The 24,479-nt window shown below is 37.1% G+C and overlaps 1 protein-coding gene across 1 annotated transcript; it reads left to right on the forward strand.

Moving 5' to 3' along the window:
• The first annotated feature begins 333 nt into the window (after window positions 1-333).
• Window positions 334-708, forward strand: LOC129903600 (uncharacterized). Its single transcript, XM_055979148.1, has one exon. The coding sequence runs from the start codon at window positions 334-336 to the stop codon at window positions 706-708; it is 375 nt and encodes a 124-aa protein (XP_055835123.1).
• Window positions 709-24,479: the final 23,771 nt, after the last annotated feature.

The following is a 24,479-nucleotide window of genomic DNA, read 5'->3' on the forward strand; positions in this document are numbered from 1 at the left end:
TTTTAAGTAAGTTCGATATTGTGTATGTGACCCAAAAGGCGATAAAATCACAAGTCTTAGATGATCATCTACCAGAAAATCTAGTAGACAAAGCATATGAACCGCTAAGAACTTATTTTCCCGATGAAAAGGTATCATTTGTAGGAGAAGATATTTTTGAAACATACCCTGGTTAGAGGGTATTTTTTTGATGGGGTGGTGAATCATGAGGGAAATAGAATTGGAGCATTCCTAATATCAGAATCTGGCAAACATTAACCTATGGCGGCCAAACTCTGATTTCGTTGCACGAACAATATTACTGAAAATGAAGTATGCATCATAGGTCTAAAGATGGGTATCGATAACGATAGTCAAGAGTTTCTGGTAATCGGAGATTTAGATTTACTGATTCATCAGGTTCAAGAGGAATGGTCCATGAAGAATTCAAAAATTGCAGCATACGTGAAGTTAGTGCAAAGGTTGTGTAAAAAGTTCCGCAAGATAGAGTTTAGGCATACCCCTAGTTTGCAGAATGAATTTGCTGATGCTCTTGCTACTATCTCCTCAATGATCAAACATCCGGATACAAGTTACATTAACCTTATGGTGATATATTTGAAAGAACAACCTGCTCACTGTTCGCATGTCGAAGTAGAACCATATGGGAGGCCTTGGTATTTTGACATAAGTGGAAATACCTTCATTAAGAATCATTCAAGAAGCTGAATTGAGCAACGTCAATTGGGTTTGTATTCGAATTAAACATTTGGCTTTGATTGACAAAAATAGAATGACCGTCGTTTGTCATGGTCAATTATACCAACAAAGAATGATTCATGCTTTTAACAAGCGAGTGATACCAAGAATGTTTGAAGTTGGTCAGTTGGTTCTCAAACGCATTTTTCCACATCAAGATGAGTATAAAGGAAAGTTCGCGCCAAATTGGAAAGGACCATACATGGTTCTCAAAGTGTTATCGCCAAATTGGAAAGGACCATACATGGTTCTCAAAGTGTTATCTGGAGGTACCTTAATATTGTCTGAAATGGATGGCCAAGAGTGGCCGAAACCAATCAACTCAGATGCCGTCAAGAGATACTACGTTTGAAGGTTCAGAGTTTTGTTTTATCACTTTACCTATAATTGTGCCATTTGCTTATAATAGTTTCTATGCTTGTTTATTTTAATTTAACTCTCCTCTTTGTTATGAACTATATTTGACCTGAATTGTCAAGAACGAGAGACGTAGGCATCTTATGTCGGCTTTGGTAACTCCTTTATTTATTTTCAATATCCACTTTTGGTGTTTGAACTACGTCTGACCTGAATTCTCATGTATGAGATACGTAGGCGTCCTATATCGGTCTCGATCATTTTCCTATTAAAATCTCCCATTTCTCGTTTATCTCCTGAGAGGGAAACTACATTTGGCCTAATTCCCACCTCAATGGAATACGTAGGCGCCACAACGGTTCGATCGTGTCTCCCGTAAGTTCTCTATTTATTATAGAAATTGAGATAGAATTTTTGAAAGGGACTCAAAAATTTCAAAGGAGATCTTTCTACAGAAGAGCCAAGACTAAGATACATCATAAAAAGCAACTAGGACAAAATTTTTGAGAGGGTCTCAAAAAAATCTACAAATATCTTACTGGTAATTTTATATTCACCAAGACATCTAACTGGGACAAAAAGATTAGAGTATGACCTCAAAATTTTATCAAGTAGTATCACATATTTAAAGGGAGTTTTGAATATTTTCAACATGATCAGAAATTTAAAGCTAACTACAAATGATCTTCAGCATTATCTGAAGGTTTTGGTCAGCTTCAAAAGTTCAAGACTAGATTCAAATGATCCCTAGCCTTATTAGAAGTCAAACTCAATAACCTCCAGCACCATCAGAGTTCAGAGTCATCTACAATTTTTTTAGCTATGTCAGAACTTTCCAACTTCAACCCTCAAGGATTCTCAGAGTTCTCCTAATGAGCTATCAAACATGCTTAAAGCTTTGAACTAAGGACGTTCATCTAAGCTATGTGTGGCATGACATCTGACAGTGACCCTTTCCAAATTGCTTTTCAAAAACTCATTTTTTTTAAAAGTTTTTAATACATCGAATATTTTTTACATAAATATATTTTTGTCTTATATCTACCAATAAATGGGGAATCAGGGAGAGCAATAGAAGATAGCAAGACAAGGAGTAAACAAACGGAGAATTCAACACAGATCAATTCATTCAAAACTAATAAATTTTCTGTGGATGTAGATTTATAAAGGATCATCATATCCCTCCATTCAGCAAGTACAAAGAAGTCAAAAGAATAAAAAGTTTTCAAAAGTGATATTTTTTTATCATCAGGATTCACCAGACGAAAAGAAAATGTTCAAAATACGAGCAAAAATACCTCGTTCAAATACCGAGGAAACCATGAGCCATAACGAATATAAAGTGTTCAAAAATGAGCACGATATTCGCACACTAATGTTGAAGTGATCAGGCACTTTATACATATTTTCAAGAATTTACCTTAAGGATTTTATGATCAGCATTTAGTTAGAATGACAATGTGTCTATTACTTGTTTCCTTTTGAGTACAGGAACACGCAAAAGAGCTACTTAAAAAGCATACAAGCGCCTATAATGATGTCAAATTATATTCTCCATCATCAAAGACGTCTAAAGAGCACACATAAGCTGCATCAAATATCGAAGAATATTTGTAGGGCAACTAGCCAAAATATTCAATATCATGTCAAAATTTGATCAAATATCAACATATGAATGATATCGATCATCATCTTATCAATGAAGCATCACCACCCTATCAATAGGACATCATCATCATTACGCATTTTAATCGCTAAGAGGGACATTCATATTATATTACCGAAAGTGGTAATGGCCAAGAGGGCCATTTATATTATAATATCGGAAGTGGTAATTGACAAGAGGGTCATTCATATTATATTATCGAAAGTGGTAATAGCCAAAGGGCCATTCATATTATATTTATCAGAAGTGGTAATTGCCAAGAGGGTCATTCATATTATATTACCGGAAATGGTAATCTCCAAGAGGACCATTCATATTATATTAGCAGAAGTGGTAATCGCCAAGAGGACCATTCATATTATATTACCGGAAGTGGTAATCGCCGAGAGAGTTATTATCATTATCATATCATTGCCGAGAGGGCCATAACCATTATCATATCATTGCCGAGAGGGCCATAACCATTATCATATCATTACCGAGAGGTTCATTATCATTATCATATCATTGCCGAGATGGCCATTTTATATCATTACTGAGAGGTCCATAATCATTATCATATCATTGCCGAGAGGGCCATAATCATTATCATATCATTGTTGAGAGGGTCATTATCATTATTATATCATTACTAAAAGGCCATCATCCTGTTGCATCATATCAATTCATCATCATATTACATTATATCGATTCATCATCATATTATATCATATCAATTTATCATCATATTGCATCATATCAACTCATCGCCTATTACATCAAACTTGAAAGAAATTTGAAGTCGAGGAATATATCATAAATCACATCAACTTAGGAAGTATATTTTGTTTTCTCTACGTTAAAATCGGAGGAGATTGACATGCCAACATAGTAACAATGATACTTTTCTATTTGAGTTATATGTTTCTACTAATGAGTTTTAGCTTAGTCTTTGTCGAGAGCATACAAAAGTATGAATTTTTAATTAAACCACAGGTGCATACGACATCAAAAAGAGTGGAATAAAACTTGGAACTTTCTAGCAGCAAATTGGGACACGAGTTGAAGGACAATTTCCATCACAATCAAACCATACTCCTATCAGAAGGCATGTGGTTTCTCTTTGAGTTTGTTAGCTTCAATTTCGCTTAAAAAAACTTTAACTTATTATCGGAAGCAAATTTTCAATATGAGTGACAATACACCAAGAGCTCTTTAAATTATGTCCATACAAGTTCTTTATTATGGTGTGAAGCGTGCCACATTCATGGCTAAGAGGTGGCAAACCTCTTTTTCATACTCTATTCATTTGTCACTCCTCCCCAACCGAAGGTTATCTTAGCATAAAAGATTTCCTTTTCAACCAATTAAGTCAAACTACAAGTAGTCTGGTTCCCAAATTTAGAAAATATGTAGGCGGGCTCGATGTTGAAACTCGACTGTACTCCAACAAACTTCCTCATCTAATTATCGAGCATTCTGGTTTCACCATAATTCAACATCAAGATAACTTTTGTATATACTTTCAAAAAATCATGCACCAAATCAAGCGTCTTGAACTACAAGTGACCTGAATTCTCATGTAATCTGAGATATGTTGGAAACTTGATATCGGAGTTCGGCCATAACTTTCTAAAGTCCGTACCAAACCTCTTTTTCAGAAGAGGAAGATATGGTCGGTCAAAATTTGATTTGTCAATTTTCTTTGCTTAGAATCTCTTTCATCGTCCCTAATCAAAGAAAGGGACAGTTGTTGACACCCAATTTTGACCAACCTATAACCACTTTTCGAATTGATATCTTAATAGATAGACATTTCTCAAAATTGCTTCTTTATTAAATAAATAAATTTATATTTAGTTTTACCCAATAAATTGTATATTTCGATATTCATGATTTATAATATGTTTTGCTATTTATTAATGTTATTTCTATTATCTTTATTATTTTTTTAATAATAAGCTTAATACACTCAAATATATTTATGCGCCAATTTTGTATATATTATATATGTGTGTGTATTTTCTTTATGTAAAAAATATTTTTTAACTAAGTTTATTTTATAATTTACTTATTCATATTAATATATACATATTACATATCTATTTTAATAGGTCTTATATACATATGTATATAAAGTTATTACTTAATTTAAGTTTATTATATATTTTAGTTAACTATATTAATACATCATATATATACTATATATATATATACACATAGTATATACATAAGTAGTTACTTTATGTACAAAAATATTACTACTTGATAAAGGGTATGATTTTACTTATTCAATATATATATTATGTTATTAATTAGATGATTATCTATTTAATTTTTCCTCCATTTTTATTTAAAGCATGGTGCCTTTTCATTTCAATTCTAGCCTAATCGAATTCAATGTGGTCTATTTTTAAATCTCAATTTCAATCTCATCCGTTCATTTAATTGATCAAACAGCTTCCATTCATTCTTATCTTTTTCACACCCTAAACCTAAAGATTTAGATTCTTTTTCATACTCGTCATCTTCTCAAAAGAGAAAAACAAGACCGTCGCCTTCTCTCCTCTTCTCTTCTCTCGATCTCCCTCAACTCCGCCATACCTCCATCTCTATCTCCCTTCATTGCTGCTGCTTTTCCTCCGCCAGCAGCAACCACAAGTGAACACCTCCACAAGCTCGCACCACTATGAGCTCGCACCAAACATCCATCGACAGACCATCTCACCTCCACCAGCAAATCCCTAAGACCTGCGCCATCTCCATCTTCGGCGAGCTGCTGTCCAGCAGCTCCTCAACAAAGTAGCCTCTTCTCCGTTGAAGCCAACGAGCAATAGCAACAAGGAGGATCGATGTTCCAGTCAACTGTCCAGCGCAACACGAACAATAGAAGCAGCAGCCACACTAACCAGCTGCTCCGATGCAATTTGTAACCAACCACTACAATCTACAGACCAACCAGCCAATGTTGTCGCGCACACTGGTGACGGCAAAAATTCAACAACAACCAAATACCGATGAGTCAACTTCGGTCAAAGATTCAAGACCAAATCAATAAAAATGTAAGGTCGAAGTTTTGGTTAGAGATGAATCTATACAGATCCGTCCTGGTATGTGCCCCTTTTGTTATATGTCTGTTTCTCTTTGTGAGCAGTTCCGAAGATTCATATCCAGTGAGATCTTTTCATGTTTTGTTCTCAATTGTTTGCTCTTTTTTTTACTTGATGGATTTTGAGACTCGATAATGGATACAATGTTTAGTTCCTATTTAAACTAGTCCGTTCATATCTTGTCTGAAATCGTCCCTAAATGCTATTAATTCTTATTTGGATCCTAGTGTTCATAGCTGATTTTTACATGTTCTTATCCTACATTCATAATAGTGTCGAGAATACTATTTTGGAGGTGCAACACTATTCATTAGTTAGAATTCATATGCCACATGCACTTTTGTTTCCTTAGAGTTAATTACTTGTTGCCTTTGCATAATTCATCTTTTTTTAGCACAAGTTACATTTGTAACAACTTCCTCCTTTGCTTGTTATGGAAATCATTGGAGTCTTATCTCATTTGATTCATGACAACTTAAAACCTTGTTGTTTATGATAAGCCCCGACTAATTAAAGAAAACCTCTAAAAAAAATCTGCTTGCTCTAACCATGACAACTTGTAGCATCCTTGAGAATGATAATTTTGGTACTCTCATATTCATGGTAATCTGATTCTCTTCTATTTTAAGTTTGATTTGTATAAATTGAGTGACAAGTTTTTTTCTACAATTATTGACAATGGGTCCCTCTTAGCATGATTTTTGAGACTTTCTTAGCAATCTTTTTGACTTTTTTTCACTAAATTTTTAAATAATGCTTGATCAAATTTGACCAAATCACAATAATTGATTTTGTTGAATCTTTCATTGTTGAAATATTATTTTGATTTTTTTGTTGAAATTGGGATTCTTTTTTTAAATATTAGCTCTTTTATGGATTTATTGGACAAAGAGTTTGAAAAGGGGAGTAAAACAATTTTTGTTGACTTTTTCTTGTGTTTCGGAAAAGTCTTTCATCATTATAAAAGTAAAGACCCATCGTCATTTGAAGAAAGAGGATAGAGAAAAGGAGACACACATATGAGAGAGCAAAAAACAACTGGAGTAAAGAAAGAAAGGAAAAGAGCAGACAAATATTTTTACTTTACATTATTAAGCATCTTAAACAAAAAATAAAAGAAATGGTTTCTTGCATATTTTAATATTCCATTTCTAGTTCTTGGCATTGCTATTCAGGTTTTTATTTGCTTATTTCTCCTAATCGAAATATCTAGGTTAGTGCCAACTTTTCTTTACATGTATGAATCTATTATTTTTTTTGTATGCTTATCTTTATTTGATTGCTTTGTTAAGGTAAAATTGTATAATTGTAATGTACCTCTATAATATTAGTGTACTGCTTGTATTTTTTTTTGGTTTAGCAGGGTTTGAACTTCAAAATTCAAGACACGAAGAGTTGCGAGAGAAAGTTTAAGATGCCATTACTTCATTTTACATCTTTTATATTATTTTATTCACTTACCTTTTGTTTTAGTTTGCAATAATCTTGTAAACTATACTCTATAATAATGAAAAAAAGGAAAAATACATGGGGAGGAGAACTAATGTGCTATCTGCATTTAGTTTATTTCCAACTTATGTGTTGTGTGTGTGCTAGATAAGTACGCTATATTAGTTAAGGTTTGAATGTAACTATTAGAATCATGCTATCATCGTCATACCTAGATTAAATTTACATTTGAGTTTGAATATTATTTTCTATAGGTATTTGTGTATATAATTGGAAAAATGGCCTAAAGCTACTATGTCAATAATTGTATCCTGGTATTGTCTTCTTGTATATTATAAATATGAATTTCAAAAATGATTTGCCTAACTTGTACATGTTTACATTTGTCTAGTTTAGACTAAAATCACCAATCCGTATTATTAGAATAATTATTTAAATAATCAAGTTTACATTAGAACACGTATGTTATTTAGAAATCATGGCTATAAGATTTAATTTCCAATATGTCAACCACATAGAAATCATATCTAATGTAGTGTGTTGTGAATCTATAAATCATACCTATAGTTTAATAGATATTTCATCATTTAGAAATCATGCTTATAGAATTTAAATAAACATTTACCATGTTATTTTGTTTGAAGCGTGCCTATAGTTTTAAATGAATTTTTTAGCATCTTATGTTATCTAAAAATCAGGGCTATACGATTTAAATAAATGTTTATCATGTTGTTTTGCGTTGGGATCATGCCTATATCTTTAGAGAATTGTTTAGTATGCTATATTACAGAAGATATGTCTATAATATTTTTCAGTATGTTAAAATTAGATTAATACGTTCTAGTATGTCATTGGGGCGTAGTAATCACATATATAGGCTTAACTAATATTTTGGTATGTCATTATAATCATAAAATTCTATAATTTTCAGCATCTTAATTAATTAGAAATCATGCCTATAAGACTTTTATAAGTTTTTCCTCCTATTATTATATGGAAGTAGTGCATACAAAATTTTCATTTTCAACATGTTACATTGTCTTAAAAACCATGTTCATAGGCTTTAATAATAATTCTCAGCATGTTAATTGGTATAGAAATCACGCCTTTAGAATTTTAATAAATGTTTGCTTTAATACACACAGAAAACATGGTTTTAAAATTTTAATAAGTTTTCATTCTTTTATTTTTATTAGAGATTTTGTCTACAGAACTTTAATAAACTAATTATTTATGGATCGTGCCTATTTTACTCGCTATATTTTCAGCATGCTATTAACTAAAAATAATGTTAATAGAAATTTATAAACACTATTGGTTATTAACTGAAATTGTCAAACATGCCTTCTTTTATTACAATCACTGTAGTAAATAAAATTGTCCTCATGTGTCTAAGTAATAAAATTTTCCTTCATGTTATTCAAGTTTTTATATTTATGATACATACACACATACGGTAATCTTTATGATCCTTCACAACTTATTTGTGTTTTCAAGCATGCTAATTAATTAATCTAGCGCCTCATTTGAGATTCTATGTGCTAACTGCTCGTTCTATCTGTTTTGTTTGACGATATCTCTAAGTAGGATGCCTATATTTTTTTAGTCTAAAACTTATCTTAATAGTACCTCCAATGCCTCTTGGACATTAAGTTGGGCGTTAGACATCTTTTAGGACGTTAGTTTTTTTTAGTCTTTCAGAACGTTAGTTTTTATTATTTCTTTTAGATCGCTTTAAGATTATAATAATAAATAAACCTAGGAGGGGTAGGGTGGATAGGCCCTTCGGAAATGATGGAAGTCGACCCGAGTAGAAAAATGATAAAATACTATATTTTTGTCTTCCTATTAAAAAGTCGTCGCTGATCCGAAGAATATAAGTAAACAAATATTTTTTATCTCATCTATTTTTAAATATTTCCGTTTGTATATATTTGGGGTAGTTTAATGTTTTAAAACAAAACTAAAATGATTTCTTTTAGGCATCACTAATTTCTATTGCCTTTACTATTATTTAATTAGTTGATGATATTTATTTATCCTGTATTAATTCTAACAATTATTTGTTTAGTTTAACTTAATAAAATCTTTTGAAGAGAGACCATTGTTATGATCATTTGTTTTATTTAAATGATTTATTTAAATTATCCCTCATTTATTTAATCATTTTCATATCAAATCTATTTCTCTTATAAATTATTCTAAATATTTTAAAGTTCATATTTCTTCCAAATTGTAAAATGTCTTCATTATTTTTCAACATATTTTTCCAAAGTTAGTCAAAAATTAGAGTTTTGAAATCACCGGATAACCGCGCGTTAGCGCCCACTTTGAATGCTAATACCTTCACAAAGTGAAATTTGAACCCTTTCCCATTATCTCTAATTTTAAGACTTAAAATCTGTTAGGGTCTTTAAAATTAAGGTTTCTTGATTTTCCTTAAAAATTAAGTGGCGACTCTCTTTTCTAAAATTAATTTTTTCTCTATAATATTAAAATTAATTTTAAATCGTCTTTTTCCGACATAACACTTACACCCTCACCAATGCTATAAGTAGCACATCATCCCCACTCAAAAAGAAGTAACCACAAGGTATCTCACGAATCAAACACAAGAATTAATAGATCATGATTGAGTTTATAAGGATGCTCATTCACAATCAATAATCGAGCATCAATCACATTCACCGACAGTGATCTCGGCATCACACTCTCCATCCCATCACATGATTCAAGAAAAAATGTAATTCGACATGTTCACACAAAATGAGGAAACGACAAGTTCAAGCAATTCACTATCACAATGGGACTGTCAAGGCATACCATAGGATTCCCACCTCTGTCAATTATAAGGCATTTTTGACAAACACCTATTTATGTCGGAATGTGAAACACGATCAAAGGTTTGTGTCAGAACTTGACACCCGATCCCAACATACAGACAACCATAATTTTAGTATTTCAGCACTATATCACCAAGAACATGTTCATCATAAAACAGGCTAACATGTGATCATTTCACATATATTATAGTATGTTTTTGTGACACCCCTCAAAAATTTTCCCTAAGATTCGGACCCTTCTTGTATACGGGTAGGGTCGAACCCGAGTATTAAGGAGCATATGCATGAGCTAGGATGAGTCCCCGAGAAATTTAAGGATGTTGGAGGTGATGTGGGGTCACAAGGGGCCCCTAGGACCAGATTTAATCCAAAAGATTCATCGTGGCTAAGTCTTGGGATGAGTTCGTATAAGGGGTCGACTTCTAACGATCCTATCTTTTTAAAGACAACACTCTAGGTAGCCCACGACTTATTAAATTAAAGGTCGTTGAGTCTTCTTTCCAACGCCACCAAGAATGTAAATTTTGAAGTTCAGAGTCGAAAGATAGGACGATCCTAAGACAAACTAGCAAGGCAGGGATCTCAGGCCTGGATTGAAATTTTTGGAAAACAAATGGGCTTGGCGCCCCAGTGGCGCGATGCGCCACTATCGCGCCAGAAACATGCCTCAGTAGTTTGGTCTCTGGCGCGGCGTGCCACTACGAGATATGCAGGGTTTTTTAAGCCTAATTTCCAAAACCCAGAAAATATGGCCTTGGCGCTGTAAGGGCACGGCGTGCCACTATCGCGCCAGAAACATGCCTCAGTAGTTTGGTCTCTGGCGTGGCGCGCCACTACGAGATGTGCAGGTTTTAGGCATAATCGGCCTGGCGCTGCAATGGCGCGACGACCACTATCGCGCCAGGAGCATTGTAGCCTATTTTCAAAACTTTTGAGAAGGGGCAATTTAGGAATTTACCCAAATTATATATGTATCACTCTTGATCATTTTGGATCATAATTTCCAGCCCTCTCTCTCTCTCTAAAAGCCCTAGGAGCCTCTCCCTCACTCTCTTCTTTTCCTTCTCCATTTCCAACAAGAAGTGTTCCAAGAGTTTCAAGATTCGAGTCTCTATTGAAGACCCATCATCAAGGTTTTCTTCAAGTCTTCACTAAGGTATGTAAGGCTATTAAAAACATGGGTTGAGTCCACCCATATGCCCTATACCTTCTTTGAGGATAAATGTCCATAGAAATGGAGTTTCTTGCTAGGGCTGTGTTCAAATGAGTTTTGTTGTCTATTAAAGTGATTCTTGCTATGTTGATGAGGCTGGGTCAAGAAACTTCTAAAAAGAGCCTTTATGTGAATATGAGTTGATGAGGAAGAGTTGTTAAATATGCTTTATTGATCTTCTTGACTATGTAGATTATGATAAATGATGTTACTTTCTTAAAAGTGTCATTTAGTTTGAATTGTTAATTTGATGACTTGTGGTTGTGTTGAGTCTTAGAGATTGATTAAATGAATAGAGGAAATGGTTGGTGATGTTTGAGAGTTGTTATAAATGTGTATTTAATTTCTCTCTTGAAAGATATGATTTGGAGATGATTAATTGTGCTAGAGTGGATGAGTTGACAAGGTTTAAATGAGACTTGTCGGTATGATTTGATTGAGTTGATTGGATGGAGTTTTATGAGCATTGAGTCTTGGTAGGAGTATTAGAAACCGAATTTGGTAAGAGTAAAGTCCATACTCGAACCCAATAACTACGTCGCCAAATGTAGGAGGGGATTGAACCATTAAAGTCGGATGCTTCACCAAAATGTTTGTCATGACATTATAGGACTTGGTTGTATTGGATCCATGATTGGTTGACTCGTTCATGCCCTGGAAAAGCATGAACGGATGCGGCAACAACGTCGGCTTGTTGTACTGTCACTGGCTCATAAGTGATGGTTGTCGGATAAGAGAAACTCCCACATAAGTCTTGATAGTACTTTGAGTCGGATTGAGTTGAATGGTATGTGATTGGTCCCGTCTAAACCGTATTATTGTTTAGACCTAGGACACTTGATTAAGTTTTTATTTCTCTTGAGTTGAGTTCCGAGTGGGTTTGATATTTCCTTTATGTCATTTCATTTGGCCATTTTACATACCAGTACATTCCACATACTGACGCCATTGGCCTGCATCGTTTCATGATGCAGAGACAGGTACCAGAGATCATCAACCTGCGCTCCGTTGAAGATCCACACCCACTCCCAGCTAGCAGTGAGTCCTCCTAGTTCCGGAAGATGTTAAGCCCTTTTTGTATAGTTTTGACGTCATTTACTTTGTTTTGATTGTTGGTAGCCATGGGCTTGTCATGGGCACCTTCTAGATTGTAGATAGAGGCTTCATAGACCGAAGTGTAGAAATGTTGAATTGTTCTTTTGAGTAGCCCTTTTTAAAATTTCTTGTCGAGTTGATGGTTGTTTGGCCTTTTGCCCTAATTTATAAATAGTATATCATTAATTGAGTTTTCTGCTAAGAGAATGTGATTGAATGAATGTGTGACTGGATCAGGTGGTTCGCTCGGAGGTCAGAAATGGCCTTCGAGTGCCTGTCACGCCTAGGGTACCCTCTCGGAGTGTAACAAATATGGTATCAGAGCACAGAGTTCAAAAGTTCTAGGGAGTCTATGAAGCCGTGTATAGTAGAGTCTTGCTTATGGGTGTGTTGTGCACCACACTTATAAGCAGGAGGCTATAAGGCATTAGGAATTGTTTCCCTTCTTTCATATTCTGAATTCGTGCGATAGAGTTAAACTCTATAAAATTCCTTTCTAATTCGTGCATTTATACGTTACAGATAATGCCTCTTAAACGTACGGCTAGCTAGAGAAATGTTGACAACGCCTAGATGCCCCAATCAGAGGTATGCCCAGCAAGGGCTAGAGGCCGACCTGCAAGGTATGCGGAGGCACCTCAAGTACCTGCTACTCCGCCTGCACCCACATTAGAGGCAGAATTTCGAGGGGCAATTGCAATGCTCACTCAGTTAGTGGCTGCCCGAAATGGTAACCAGAGTTCGCCGACTCTTAGCTCTAGTTCCCAAGATCTATCTGCTGCCGCCAGAATTTGAAACTTTCTGAGAATGGATCCGCCGGCATTCACGTGTTCTAAGGTTGATGAAGACCCCCAAAACTTTATTGATGAAATGTGGAAAATTCTGAAAGCTATGCATGCTACAGAAATTGAGGGGGTCGAGTTGGTGTCTTATCAGCTCAAAGATGTGGCAAACATCTAGTATAACCAATAGGAATAAGGTAGGGGTGAGGATGCTGAACCTGCTAGGTGAGATGAATTTGAGGGAGCCTTTCTTGACCATTTCTTTCTCTGAGAATTAAGGGAAGCGAAGGTGGAGGAATTTGTGAACCTGAAACAAGAAGGTATGAAAGTTAAGGAGTATGGCCTGAAGTTCATCCAGCTTTCTAGGTATGCTCTAGAAATGATCCCAGATGTGAGGTCAAAAATGAGGAAGTTTATCTCCGGATTAGGAAGGCATGTAAAGAAGAAGTGCAAAGCAGCATTGTTGATCTCGGACATGGATATTTCGAGACTAATGGTGTATGCTCAATAGGTGGAGGATGAGAAGAGAAAAGACAGAGAGGAGCATCTGAGCAAGAAGGCAAGATCAGCTGGGCATGAGAATGAACAGAAGTAGAACAAGGGCAACAAGTCCTTTTTCCAAAAGAGGCTTTCCAACTATGCCTCATCAACCGCCAGTGCACCTATGTCGCAGAACAGGTATGATCGGCAGGGGCAGAGTCGCCAAAATCTCAGACCTCAGGGTTCTCAATCCCAGGCCAGCGTGAGTCAAGGGATGAAAGGGAAACCACCATGCGGCAAGTACGGTAAGCTCCACTTGGGGGGAGTGCAGAGTGGGGAGGGCCGGTTGTTACAAGTGTGGCCAAATGGACCATTTTCAGAGATAGTGTCCAGCATGGGGAGACAGGGCCTAGTTCTCTACCACTGCCCCACCGGCTAGGGGTGATCAGAGGGGAACTACTTCAGGCACGAGGGGAGGTACAAACCGTTTATATGCCATGGGTAGTCGCCAAGATCAGGAGAACTCTCCAAACGTCGTGACGGGTATGATTCGGGTCTCTTCTCTTGACTGTTATGTTTTGATGGATCTGGGTGCCACGCTATCTTTTGTGACCCCTTACGTGGCTAGTAAATTTAATAAAATTCCTGAACGTCTTCTTGAGCCTTTCAGTATAGCTACTCCTGTCGATGATTTTGTCTTAGCTGAGAGAGTTTATAGAGATTACACTGTGTCAATTCATCACAGGGATACCTTGGCCGACTTAGTTGAGTTGGACATAGTTGATTTTGATGTGATCCTTGGCATGGACTGGCTTTATGTCTGTTGTGCCTCTATTAATTTAAGAACTCGAATTGTCAAGTTCAAATTCCCGAATAAGGCTGTCATAGAGTGGAAGGGGAGTCCTATCATGCCTAAAGGTAAGTTTATTTCTTACCTTAGGGCCAGGAAGCTAATCTCAAAAGGGTGTGTTTATCACATGGTTCAAGTGAAAGACGACAATATTGACTCTCCATCCCTCGAGTCAGTTCAAGTTGTCAACGAGTTTCCTGAAGTCTTTCCTGAAGACCTGCCTGGAGTCCTTCCTGATAGGGAGATTGACTTTGGGATTGATGTTCTTCCTGATACCCAGCCTATATCAATCCCTCCATATAGAATGGCTCTGGCCGAGTTGAAGGAGTTGAAAGAACAGTTGAAAGACTTATTAGATAAGGGATTCATTAAGCTGAGTGTCTCACCATGGGGTGCTCCGGTCCTATTTGTGCGAAAGAAAAATGGGTCCCTTAGAATGTGTATTGACTACAAGCAGTTGAATAAGGTCACCGTAAAGAACAAATACCCTCTCCCTAGAATAGATGATTTATTTGATCAACTTCAGGGTGCCACGTGTTTCTCAAAGATAGACCTGAGATCCGTCTACCATCAGTTGAAGGTAAGGGAGTGTGATATTCCGAAGACCACTTTTCGGACTCGTTATGGCCATTCTGAATTTTTGGTCATGTCCTTTGGGTTGACAAATGCCCCCGCAGCTTTCATGGATCTCATAAACCGAGTGTTTAAACCATATCTTGATATGTTTGTGATTGTATTCATAAATGATATTCTGGCCTACTCTAAGAATAAAGAGGAGTATACCTATCATCTTAGAGTCGTTTTACAAACCTTGAGAGACCAGGTATTGTATGCAAAGTCCTCTAAATGTGAATTTTGGCTTGCATCAGTGGCCTTCTTAGGCCATATTATATCTAGAGATGGTATTCAGGTTGACGCCTAGAAGATTGAAGCTGTGAAGGATTGGCCCAGACCCACATCCCCGACAGAGATAAGAAGCTTCTTGGGTTTGGCCGGCTATTATCGAAGGTTTGTAGAGAGATTCTCATCCATATCATCACCATTGACTAAGCTGACCCAAAAGAAGGCTAAGTTCTAATGGTCCGATGCTTGTGAGGAGAGTTTCCAGAGATTGAAGGCCAAGCTAACCACTACTCCTGTCCTAACCTTGCCCGATGGAATAGAGGGCTTTGTAGTCTACTATGATGCATCCATAATTGGTTTGGCTTGTGTATTGTTGGAAAGGGGGAAGGTGATAGCCTATGCTTCAAGACAACTTAAGGTTCATGAGAGGAACTACCCAACTCATGACCTTGAGCTGACAGCTGTGGTATTTGAGCTTAAAATCTGGCGCCACTACTTGTATGGAGTGCATGTTGATGTATTCACCGATCACAAGAGCTTACAATATGTCTTCAGTCAGAGGGAACTCAGCCTGAGGCAAAAGAGATGGTTCAAGCTACTCAAGGACTACGACATGAGCATCCTCTACCATCCAGGTAAAGCTAATGTTGTTGATGATGCTCTTAGCAGGTTGTCTATGGGTAGCACTGCCCATGTGGAAGAGGGAAGGAGGGAATTGGCGAAGGAGGTACATAGATTAGCCCGATTGGGAGTTCGACTAGAAGAGAACAATAAAGGTGGGGTAAACATTTGGGATGGGTCTACGTCCTCACTTATGGCAGAGGTAAAGGAGAAACAAGACCAGGATCCTGCCCTCCTTCGACTGAAGAAAGTTGTTCACAAACAAGGGGTGATGGTTTTCACCAAAGGAGGAGTTGGTGTGTTGAGGTACCAAAGTAGATTGTGTGTACCTGATGTCGATGATGTTCGAGAGAGGATTATGGCTGAAGCGCATAGTTCTAGATACTCTATTCATCCAGGCTCCACAAAAATGTATCATAACTTGAGAGAAGTCTATAAGTGGAGTGGGATGAAGAGAGATGTTGCGGAATTCGTTTCCAAGTGACCGAATTGCCAACAGGTGAAAGTCGAGCATCAGAGGCCATGTGGTTTAGCCCAAAACATAGAAATCCCGGAGTGTAAGTGGGAGATGATCAACATGGACTTTATCACTGGTTTGCCAAAGTCCCGAAAGCAACATGATTCGATTTGGGTAATTGTGGATAGGATGACGAAATTAGCTCACTTCTTGGCGGTTAAGACTACTGACACCGCAGAAAATTATGCAAAGTTGTACATTCAAGAGATCGTCAGGTTGTATGGGGCTCCCTTGTCTATCATCTCAGATAGAGGAGCTCAATTCACTTCCCAATTTTGAAAATTCTTCCAGAAGAGACTGGGTTCGAAGGTGAACTTGAGTACAGCTTTTCATCCCCAAATAGATGGCCAGGCAGAGCGCACCATCCAGACATTAGAAGATATGTTGAGGGCATGTGTGCTTGACTTCAAGGGAAATTAGGATGACCTCTTACCTCTCATAGAGTTTGCATATAACAATAGCTATTATGCAAACATTCAAATGGCTCCTTATGAAGCCTTGTATGGGAGGAGGTATAGATCGCCCATCGGGTGGTTTGAAGTTGGTGAAGCCGAGTTGATTGGGCCCGATTTTATTCACCAAGCCATGGAGAAGGTGAGAGTTATTCAAGATAGGCTAAAGACAGCCCAAAACTGCCAAAAATCTTACACCGACGTGAGGAGGAGAGACTTAGAGTTTGAGGTGGGTGACTGGGTATACTTGAAAGTGTCACCCATGAAGGGAGTCATGAGGTTCGGAAGGAAGGGAAAGCTTAGTCCCCGATATATCGGTCCTTACTAGATTTCGAGGCGAATTGGGAGTGTTGCCTATGAGTTGGAGTTACCCTCAGAGCTAACCTCTATTCATCCGGTGTTCCACGTTTTGGTTGAAAAAGTGCTTGGGCGATCCCTTGTTGGTAGTCCCCATTGATAGCGTTGGAATTAAGGATAGCTTGTCTTATGAAGAGGTTCCGGTCCAAATCCTTGATCGCCAAATTCGCAAGTTGAGGAACAAAGAGATCGCCTCAGTCAAAGTCATGTGGATGAACCAATTTGTTGAGGAAGCCACATGGGAAGCGGAGGAAGCCATGAAATCTAAATTACCACATCTATTCATGCCTACCGATGAGAATGTTGAAGGTAATATCCATTTCTTTGACTTGAATTCAATTGTGCATTTTTAATTTTGATTGGAAATTATTTGAGAATTTGATTAGTTGAATGAATGAAAATTTTGAGTGTGATTTGTACCCTGAGTCCATTCCTGGTTACTCGTCATTCGAGAATGAATAATCCCAAGGGGGAGATAATGTAATACCCCTCAAAAATTTTCCCTAAGATTCAAACCCTTCTTGTATACGGGTAGGATCGAACCCGAGTATTAAGGAGCGTATGCATGAGCTAGGATGAGTCCTCGAGAAATTTAAGGATGTTGGAGGTGATGTGGGGTCACAAGGGGCCCTTAGGACCAGATTTAATCCAAAAGATTCATCGTGGCTAAGTCTTGGGATGAGTTCGTATAAGGGGTCAACTTCTAACGACCCTATATTTTTAAAGACAACACTCTAGGTAGCCCACGACTTATTAAATTAAAGGTCGTTGAGTCTTCTTTCCAACGCCACCAAGAATGTAAATTTTGAAGTTCGGAGTCGAAATATAGGATGATCCTAAGACAAACTAGCACGGCAGGGATCTCAGGCCTGGATTGAAATTTTTGGAAAACAAATGGGCTTGGCGCCCCAGTGGTGCGATGCGCCACTATAGCGCCAGAAACATGCCTCAGTAGTTTGGTCTCTGGCGCGGCGCGCCACTACGAGATGTGCAGGGTTTTTCAAGCCTAATTTCCAAAACCCAGAAAATATGGCCTTGGCGCTGTAAGGGCGCGACGCTCCACTATCGCGCCAGAAATATGCCTCAGTAGTTTGGTCTCTGGCGCGGCGCGCCACTATGAGATGTGCAGATTTTAGGCGTAATCGACCTGGCGCTGCAATGGTGCGACGCGCCACTATCGCGCCAGGAGCATTGTAGCCTATTTTCAAAACTTTTGAGAAGGGGCAATTTGGGAATTTACCCAAATTATATATGTATCACCCTTGATCATTTTGGATCATAATTTCCATCCCTCTCTCTCTCTCTAAAAGCCCTAGGAGCCTCTCCCTCTCTCTCTTCTTTTCCTTCTCCATTTCCAACAAGAAGTGTTCCAAGAGTTTCAAGATTCGAGTCTCCATTGAAGACTCATCATCAAGGTTTTCTTCAATTCTTTACTAAGGTATGTAAGGCTATCAAAAACGTGGGTTGAGTCCACCCATGTGCCCTATACCTTCTTTGAGGATAAATGTCCATAGAAATGGAGTTTCTTGCTAGGGTTGTGTTCAAATGAGTTTTGTTGTCTATTAAAGTGATTCTTGCTATGTTGATGAGGTTGAGTCAAGAAACTTATAAAAAGAGCCTTTATGTGAATATGAGTTGATGAGGAAGAGTTGTTAAATATGCTTTATTGATCTTCTTGACTATGTAGATTATGATAAATGATGTTACTTTCTTAAAAGTGTCGTTTAGCTTGAATTGTTAATTTGAAGCCTTATGGTTGTGTTGAGTCTTAGAGATTGATTAAATGAATAGAGGAAATGGTTGGTGATGTTTGAGAGTTGTTATAAATGTGTATTTAATTTCTCTCTTGAAAGATATGATTTGGAGATGATTAATTGTGCTAGAGTAGATGAGTTGACAAGGTTTAAATGAGACTTGTCGGTATGATTTGATTGAGTTGATTGGATGGAGTTTTATGAGCATTGAGTCTTGGGAGGAGTATCAGAAACCGAATTTAGTAAGAGTAAAGTCCATACTCGAACCCAATAACTACGTCGCCAAACGTAGAAGGGGATTGAACCGTTAAAGTCGGATGCTTCCCCAAAATGTTTGTACTGACATTATAGGACTTGGTTGGATTGGATCCATGATTGGTTGACTCGTTCATGCCCTGGCAAAGCATGAATAGATGCGGCAACAACGTCGGCTTATTGTACTGTCACTGGCTCATAAGTGATGGTTGTCGGATAAGAGAAACTCCCACATAAGTCTTGATAGTACTCTGAGTCGGATTGAGTTGAATGGTATGTGATTGGTCCCGTCTAAACCGTATTATTGTTTAGACCTAGGACACTTGATTGAGTTGTTATTTCTCTTGAATTGAGTTCTGAGTGGGTTTGATATTTCCTTTATGTCATTTCATCCGGCCATTTTACATACTAGTACATTCCACGTACTGATGCCATTGGCCTGCATCGTTTCATGATGCAGAGACAGGTACCAGAGATCATCAACCTGCGCTCCGTTGAAGATCCACACCCACTCCCAGCTAGCAGTGAGTCCTTCTAGTTCCGGAGGATGTTAAGCCCTTTTTGTATAGTTTTGACGTCATTTACTTTGTTTTGATTGTTGGTATCCATGGGCTTATCATGTGCACCTTCTAGATTATAGATAGAGGCTTTATAGACCGGAGTGTAGAAATGTTGAATTGTTCTTTTGAGTAGCCCTTTTTAAAATTTCTTGTCGAGTTGGTGGTTGTTTGGCCTTTGGCCCTAATTTATGAATAGTATATCATTAATTGAGTTCTCCACTAAGATAATGTGATTGAATGAATGTATGACTGGAACAGGTGGTTTGCTCAGAGGTCAGAAATGGCCTTCGAGTGTCGGCCATGCCTAGGGTACCCTCCCGGGGCGTGACAGTTTTCCTATTCATACACACATATGCATATCATGAAGCAATTTAACGAGTACACAAAACACCTACGAGAAATAAAACCATCACCTACATTGCTAACCCTTAAGGTTTATCACCAATATCCACATACTTTATATCTCCGTACATGCTACTGTGTCCATTACAATTTCACCCATCTGTATGCGATAATATCACAATCAATGTCTCCCCAATTAGGACACCACCTTCTTATCCAGGTCACTTCAAATTAAACCACTAAGACAATCGAATTTTTGCTCGTGACCCATGATCCATAACTTAGTTATAGGAATTCTCATTAAATTTTCTTCTATACTACACAATGGGTATAGATTTAACTACTCAAACAAGAGAATTAACTATTACTTATTCCAGAGTAGAACGGTGGGACAAGGCAAAACAAAGGAGACAGGGCTAAGATTCTATCTCACCCTGTCCCTCTTTCACGGGCCCACCATGGCGGGATCATCCCGTTGTGGAGGACATTACAAAATCAGTCTTTAGGGAATAATTTTCTGAAGGTTTTTCTCCTTCCCTGTTTCTTGAGATCACTATTGACTTTCGGGGTGATAATTTAGCCAAAGATTAACTCTCTCTTAGATAGGTTCAGCGTAATTCACCCCAAGATCAAACCTAGCATTATACACATAAGAATTTCTCCCCATTAGCTTAGCATAAACAAACATGCGCACCATAAAGATCTATTCATCGTCCACATTAAATCAATAACCTCATGATAACTAGACACCATTTCTAGAAATGACTAAAATATTGAGTTTCCATAAACTCAATCACATAGTCAAAACAATTATGACAAATAGACAAACAATTTAGCAAAAACTAAAGCATTGAGTCCCCATAAACTTAATTCAATAATTAAAATAATCATGATCACAAGTATAACATAATCCGTACTTCCAAAATTCAGCGTCAGAGTATTTAAAACCAATTATGAAACATGTTAAAGAGGTTTTTTATAACAACAATTTTCGCTATTATGCAACAATAGCCCTTTTCTCACATGGTTCCCCACCAATTCTGACTGTCTTGAAATCAGAGTTTCTCTACAGTCATAAATCACTCTTTTCCCTTATCATCTTTACCAATGGTAAGTCCATGTATAATTAAGAGTTGTATTTCCTCACTTGAGTATGTTATTTAACACATTAGAAATTCATTAATTAATCATATTTTGGTTTATCATTAAACCATTGCACATAATCAAATTATGACTCTCTTTCTGACAACAAGTTTACAGAAACCCAAACAATCATATCTCACAGAACTTCAAGCATTCAGGCAAGTACACTTCACCTACTAGCAGATATTTCAGGCAATACTATGTACATAGTCACATCATATCATTCAGGGAAGTACCCTTCACACCTTCATAGTTATTCAGGAAACACTCTGCATATAATCAGAATTCAAGACTACATTAAACAAACAATCAATTTATTTAATTAGTTCACTTCATGGATGACATTCAATTGACCATCCATGCATTTACACAACCTGTAAGGACAGATACCAATTGGAACCTTTTCAGTTCTAATTTCTCTTGCTTGGTCCCTTCAACCGCAACAACGACATCAAGTTTACTTCATTGAGATACCAACTGAAATCCGGAGATACTAATTGGATTCAATTCATACCACAAGCGACAAACCTCACGAAAAAAGAGAAAAAATGGAAAAACGTCCTAGAATGCTTTATAGCTTTCTGAAGATTAGATGTGGACGTCAACACACCAATCTGCAGGAGTCTATTCCATACTTGCTCTTGGACTGGGAGACCGGTAACCTGGGCTCTGATATCAACTTATTATGACCCATCCCACTGAGCCCGTGTGGGTACCTACTCTAACACCTAGATAAGAGAACCCTTACAAAATATTATGTGGAAGTTTAACAAAACACCATTATAAGTCCTAAAAGAGTCAGAAATACACCAAAAATTAAATTTTTAAAACTCCAAGATTTATTACAAGAAACACTTAACACCTCCAAGGATACTAATCTAAACAGGTACAAGAGCTTCTAAATATACAAGGCATAAATAAAAGCAAGACACAACTTCCACCATAAGGAATGAAGAGTAGAAGTTGTTGGAGACTCATCTTCTTCTTCACCTATGAAACATCACTGACCCTGCAACCAGACTATGCCAAGTGGCATAACAAGAGTAGTATCAGTAAAACCAACACATACTAGTGGGCATCATCGGTCAACCCGATACCCACCGCATAATATAAGGAAATCAACGAGAAGAAAACATGTTCTTAAGAAATACGCCGCCAAACTTTTATGCGCACCTCTTACTATTTTCAATAACATCATTAAATTTGTTTAAGCCTAACTCTCATCCTTTTTAGTTGGTTCACTGCCAACTCTAATACAAATCAAGGCCTAACCCATTTATCACATAGAGGAGATTCCAAACTATGGGCCACTACAACTCTGTCTAACAAGTCTATTACCTTTAGCTTTTATACCAACACCTGGCCCTAGAATAATTAATATCTCACTTGGAAGAGGTAAAAATTTAAGTGAACTAAGACTTTCCTCTTAACCGTACTGGCCTGCTGTGGCGGGACCTATTGTGCTGTGGCGGCCTCGCCACAGCGGGATTCCTCCCGCCAGAGCGGCCTGCCCAGAGACAGTAACTCTGACTTCTCCCTCAAACCCCTTTTTCATATATACCAATAGGACATCATCAATATCCGACTCTAAGTCACTAATTTTACTAAATCACACATCAATTGCTCTCCACTTGTTTACCACGGTCTCACACCTACGATATAGATGTATCTAGCAACCATAACATATCCTGAACATGCATATTTATAGAAGCACATTACCAATCTACTATTTTAAGAGCAATATATAGTTCACCGTGTAATTCTCAATTACAAGTGTTAATATGGCAACACTTGGACCTTCGATCCTTTCGTATCAATTATTACACCGAATGGGCATGCTCAAATATTCATCAAGTCAGTTTCTCTATCACCACACATATAGTCAAGATTAATTTACAGATGATGTCCACACAATGATTCTCTCATAGAACTCATACCTAAACTATTAGTGTGTCGGCGTGACATCGATCCAATATGTATTGGAACGTGACACCCAATCTAATATATATGTCAGAACAAGATACCCGATCTAATATATATATATCAAAATGTGACACCCGATCTAATATATGTATCGAAATGTGACACCCGGTCCAATATCACAATTACAATGCATAATCACAGTCCACAACAATAGTTCACATACTTGCACAATTAAGAAACTGGGCAAATGCATTGCGTGTAGTTGTTCACAAATAATGATTTCATTATATTTATTTCGATTTATTACATGAATGTGCATTACTCAAACAGTTCACATGTAACTGTCAACATAAACACCTACATATATATATATATATATATATATATCCTATATTTATATGGATCAATAGTCCCATACTGACCCCCTTGATTATCACAAGTCTCAGGATCTCACTCTAACCCAGCAATTTCCTTACACATTAACTTTACAATGACCATCAACCATATCAATAAGAAGTATTAAGTTTAACAATCAAGAACTAGACTATCATCACTAATCATAGCATAATCATAACCCACATAGCACATTCCTACATAAACAACAATAGCAACACATTGAGCCATCCAGACTCCGTGCCCGAAGGCCTAAATATGAAATCTCTCATTAATCTATGATATATTATACAATGGGAACAGATTCATAACTACTAAATTGAGAAATCTAGCCTACTTGGGCGCCAAGCAACTATTGCAAAAGTCTGATCGCAAACCTTGACTCCTTTAATAAAACTTTAGCTTGTTCTGGATCTAAAATAACGGTATAATATAAAATCAATCACAAATGGCCTAAATATTTTCATATTATATGCAAATCCCAAACCCTAGGCCAAACTTATGATTTTCCCACCAAAACTAGGGTTTTCTACCATTAATTTACCTGAACTACCAATTTCATGGTAACATTAGAGAATTATAATAAATAAATCGAGATTAATCATTCTTAAGATTAGCCCAAGATCTTACACTCTAAAATCCTCATGAAATCATATTTTCCCCACCTTAGAAAGAATTCAAACATCTCCTAAGGCCACAATTATGTTTTCTAAGGACTAAAGAATCAAACGAGTGTTAAATTGATGAAAGGACTTAC

Source organism: Solanum dulcamara, chromosome 9, assembly GCF_947179165.1.
Source record: "Solanum dulcamara chromosome 9, daSolDulc1.2, whole genome shotgun sequence".
NCBI lineage: Eukaryota > Viridiplantae > Streptophyta > Magnoliopsida > Solanales > Solanaceae > Solanum > Solanum dulcamara.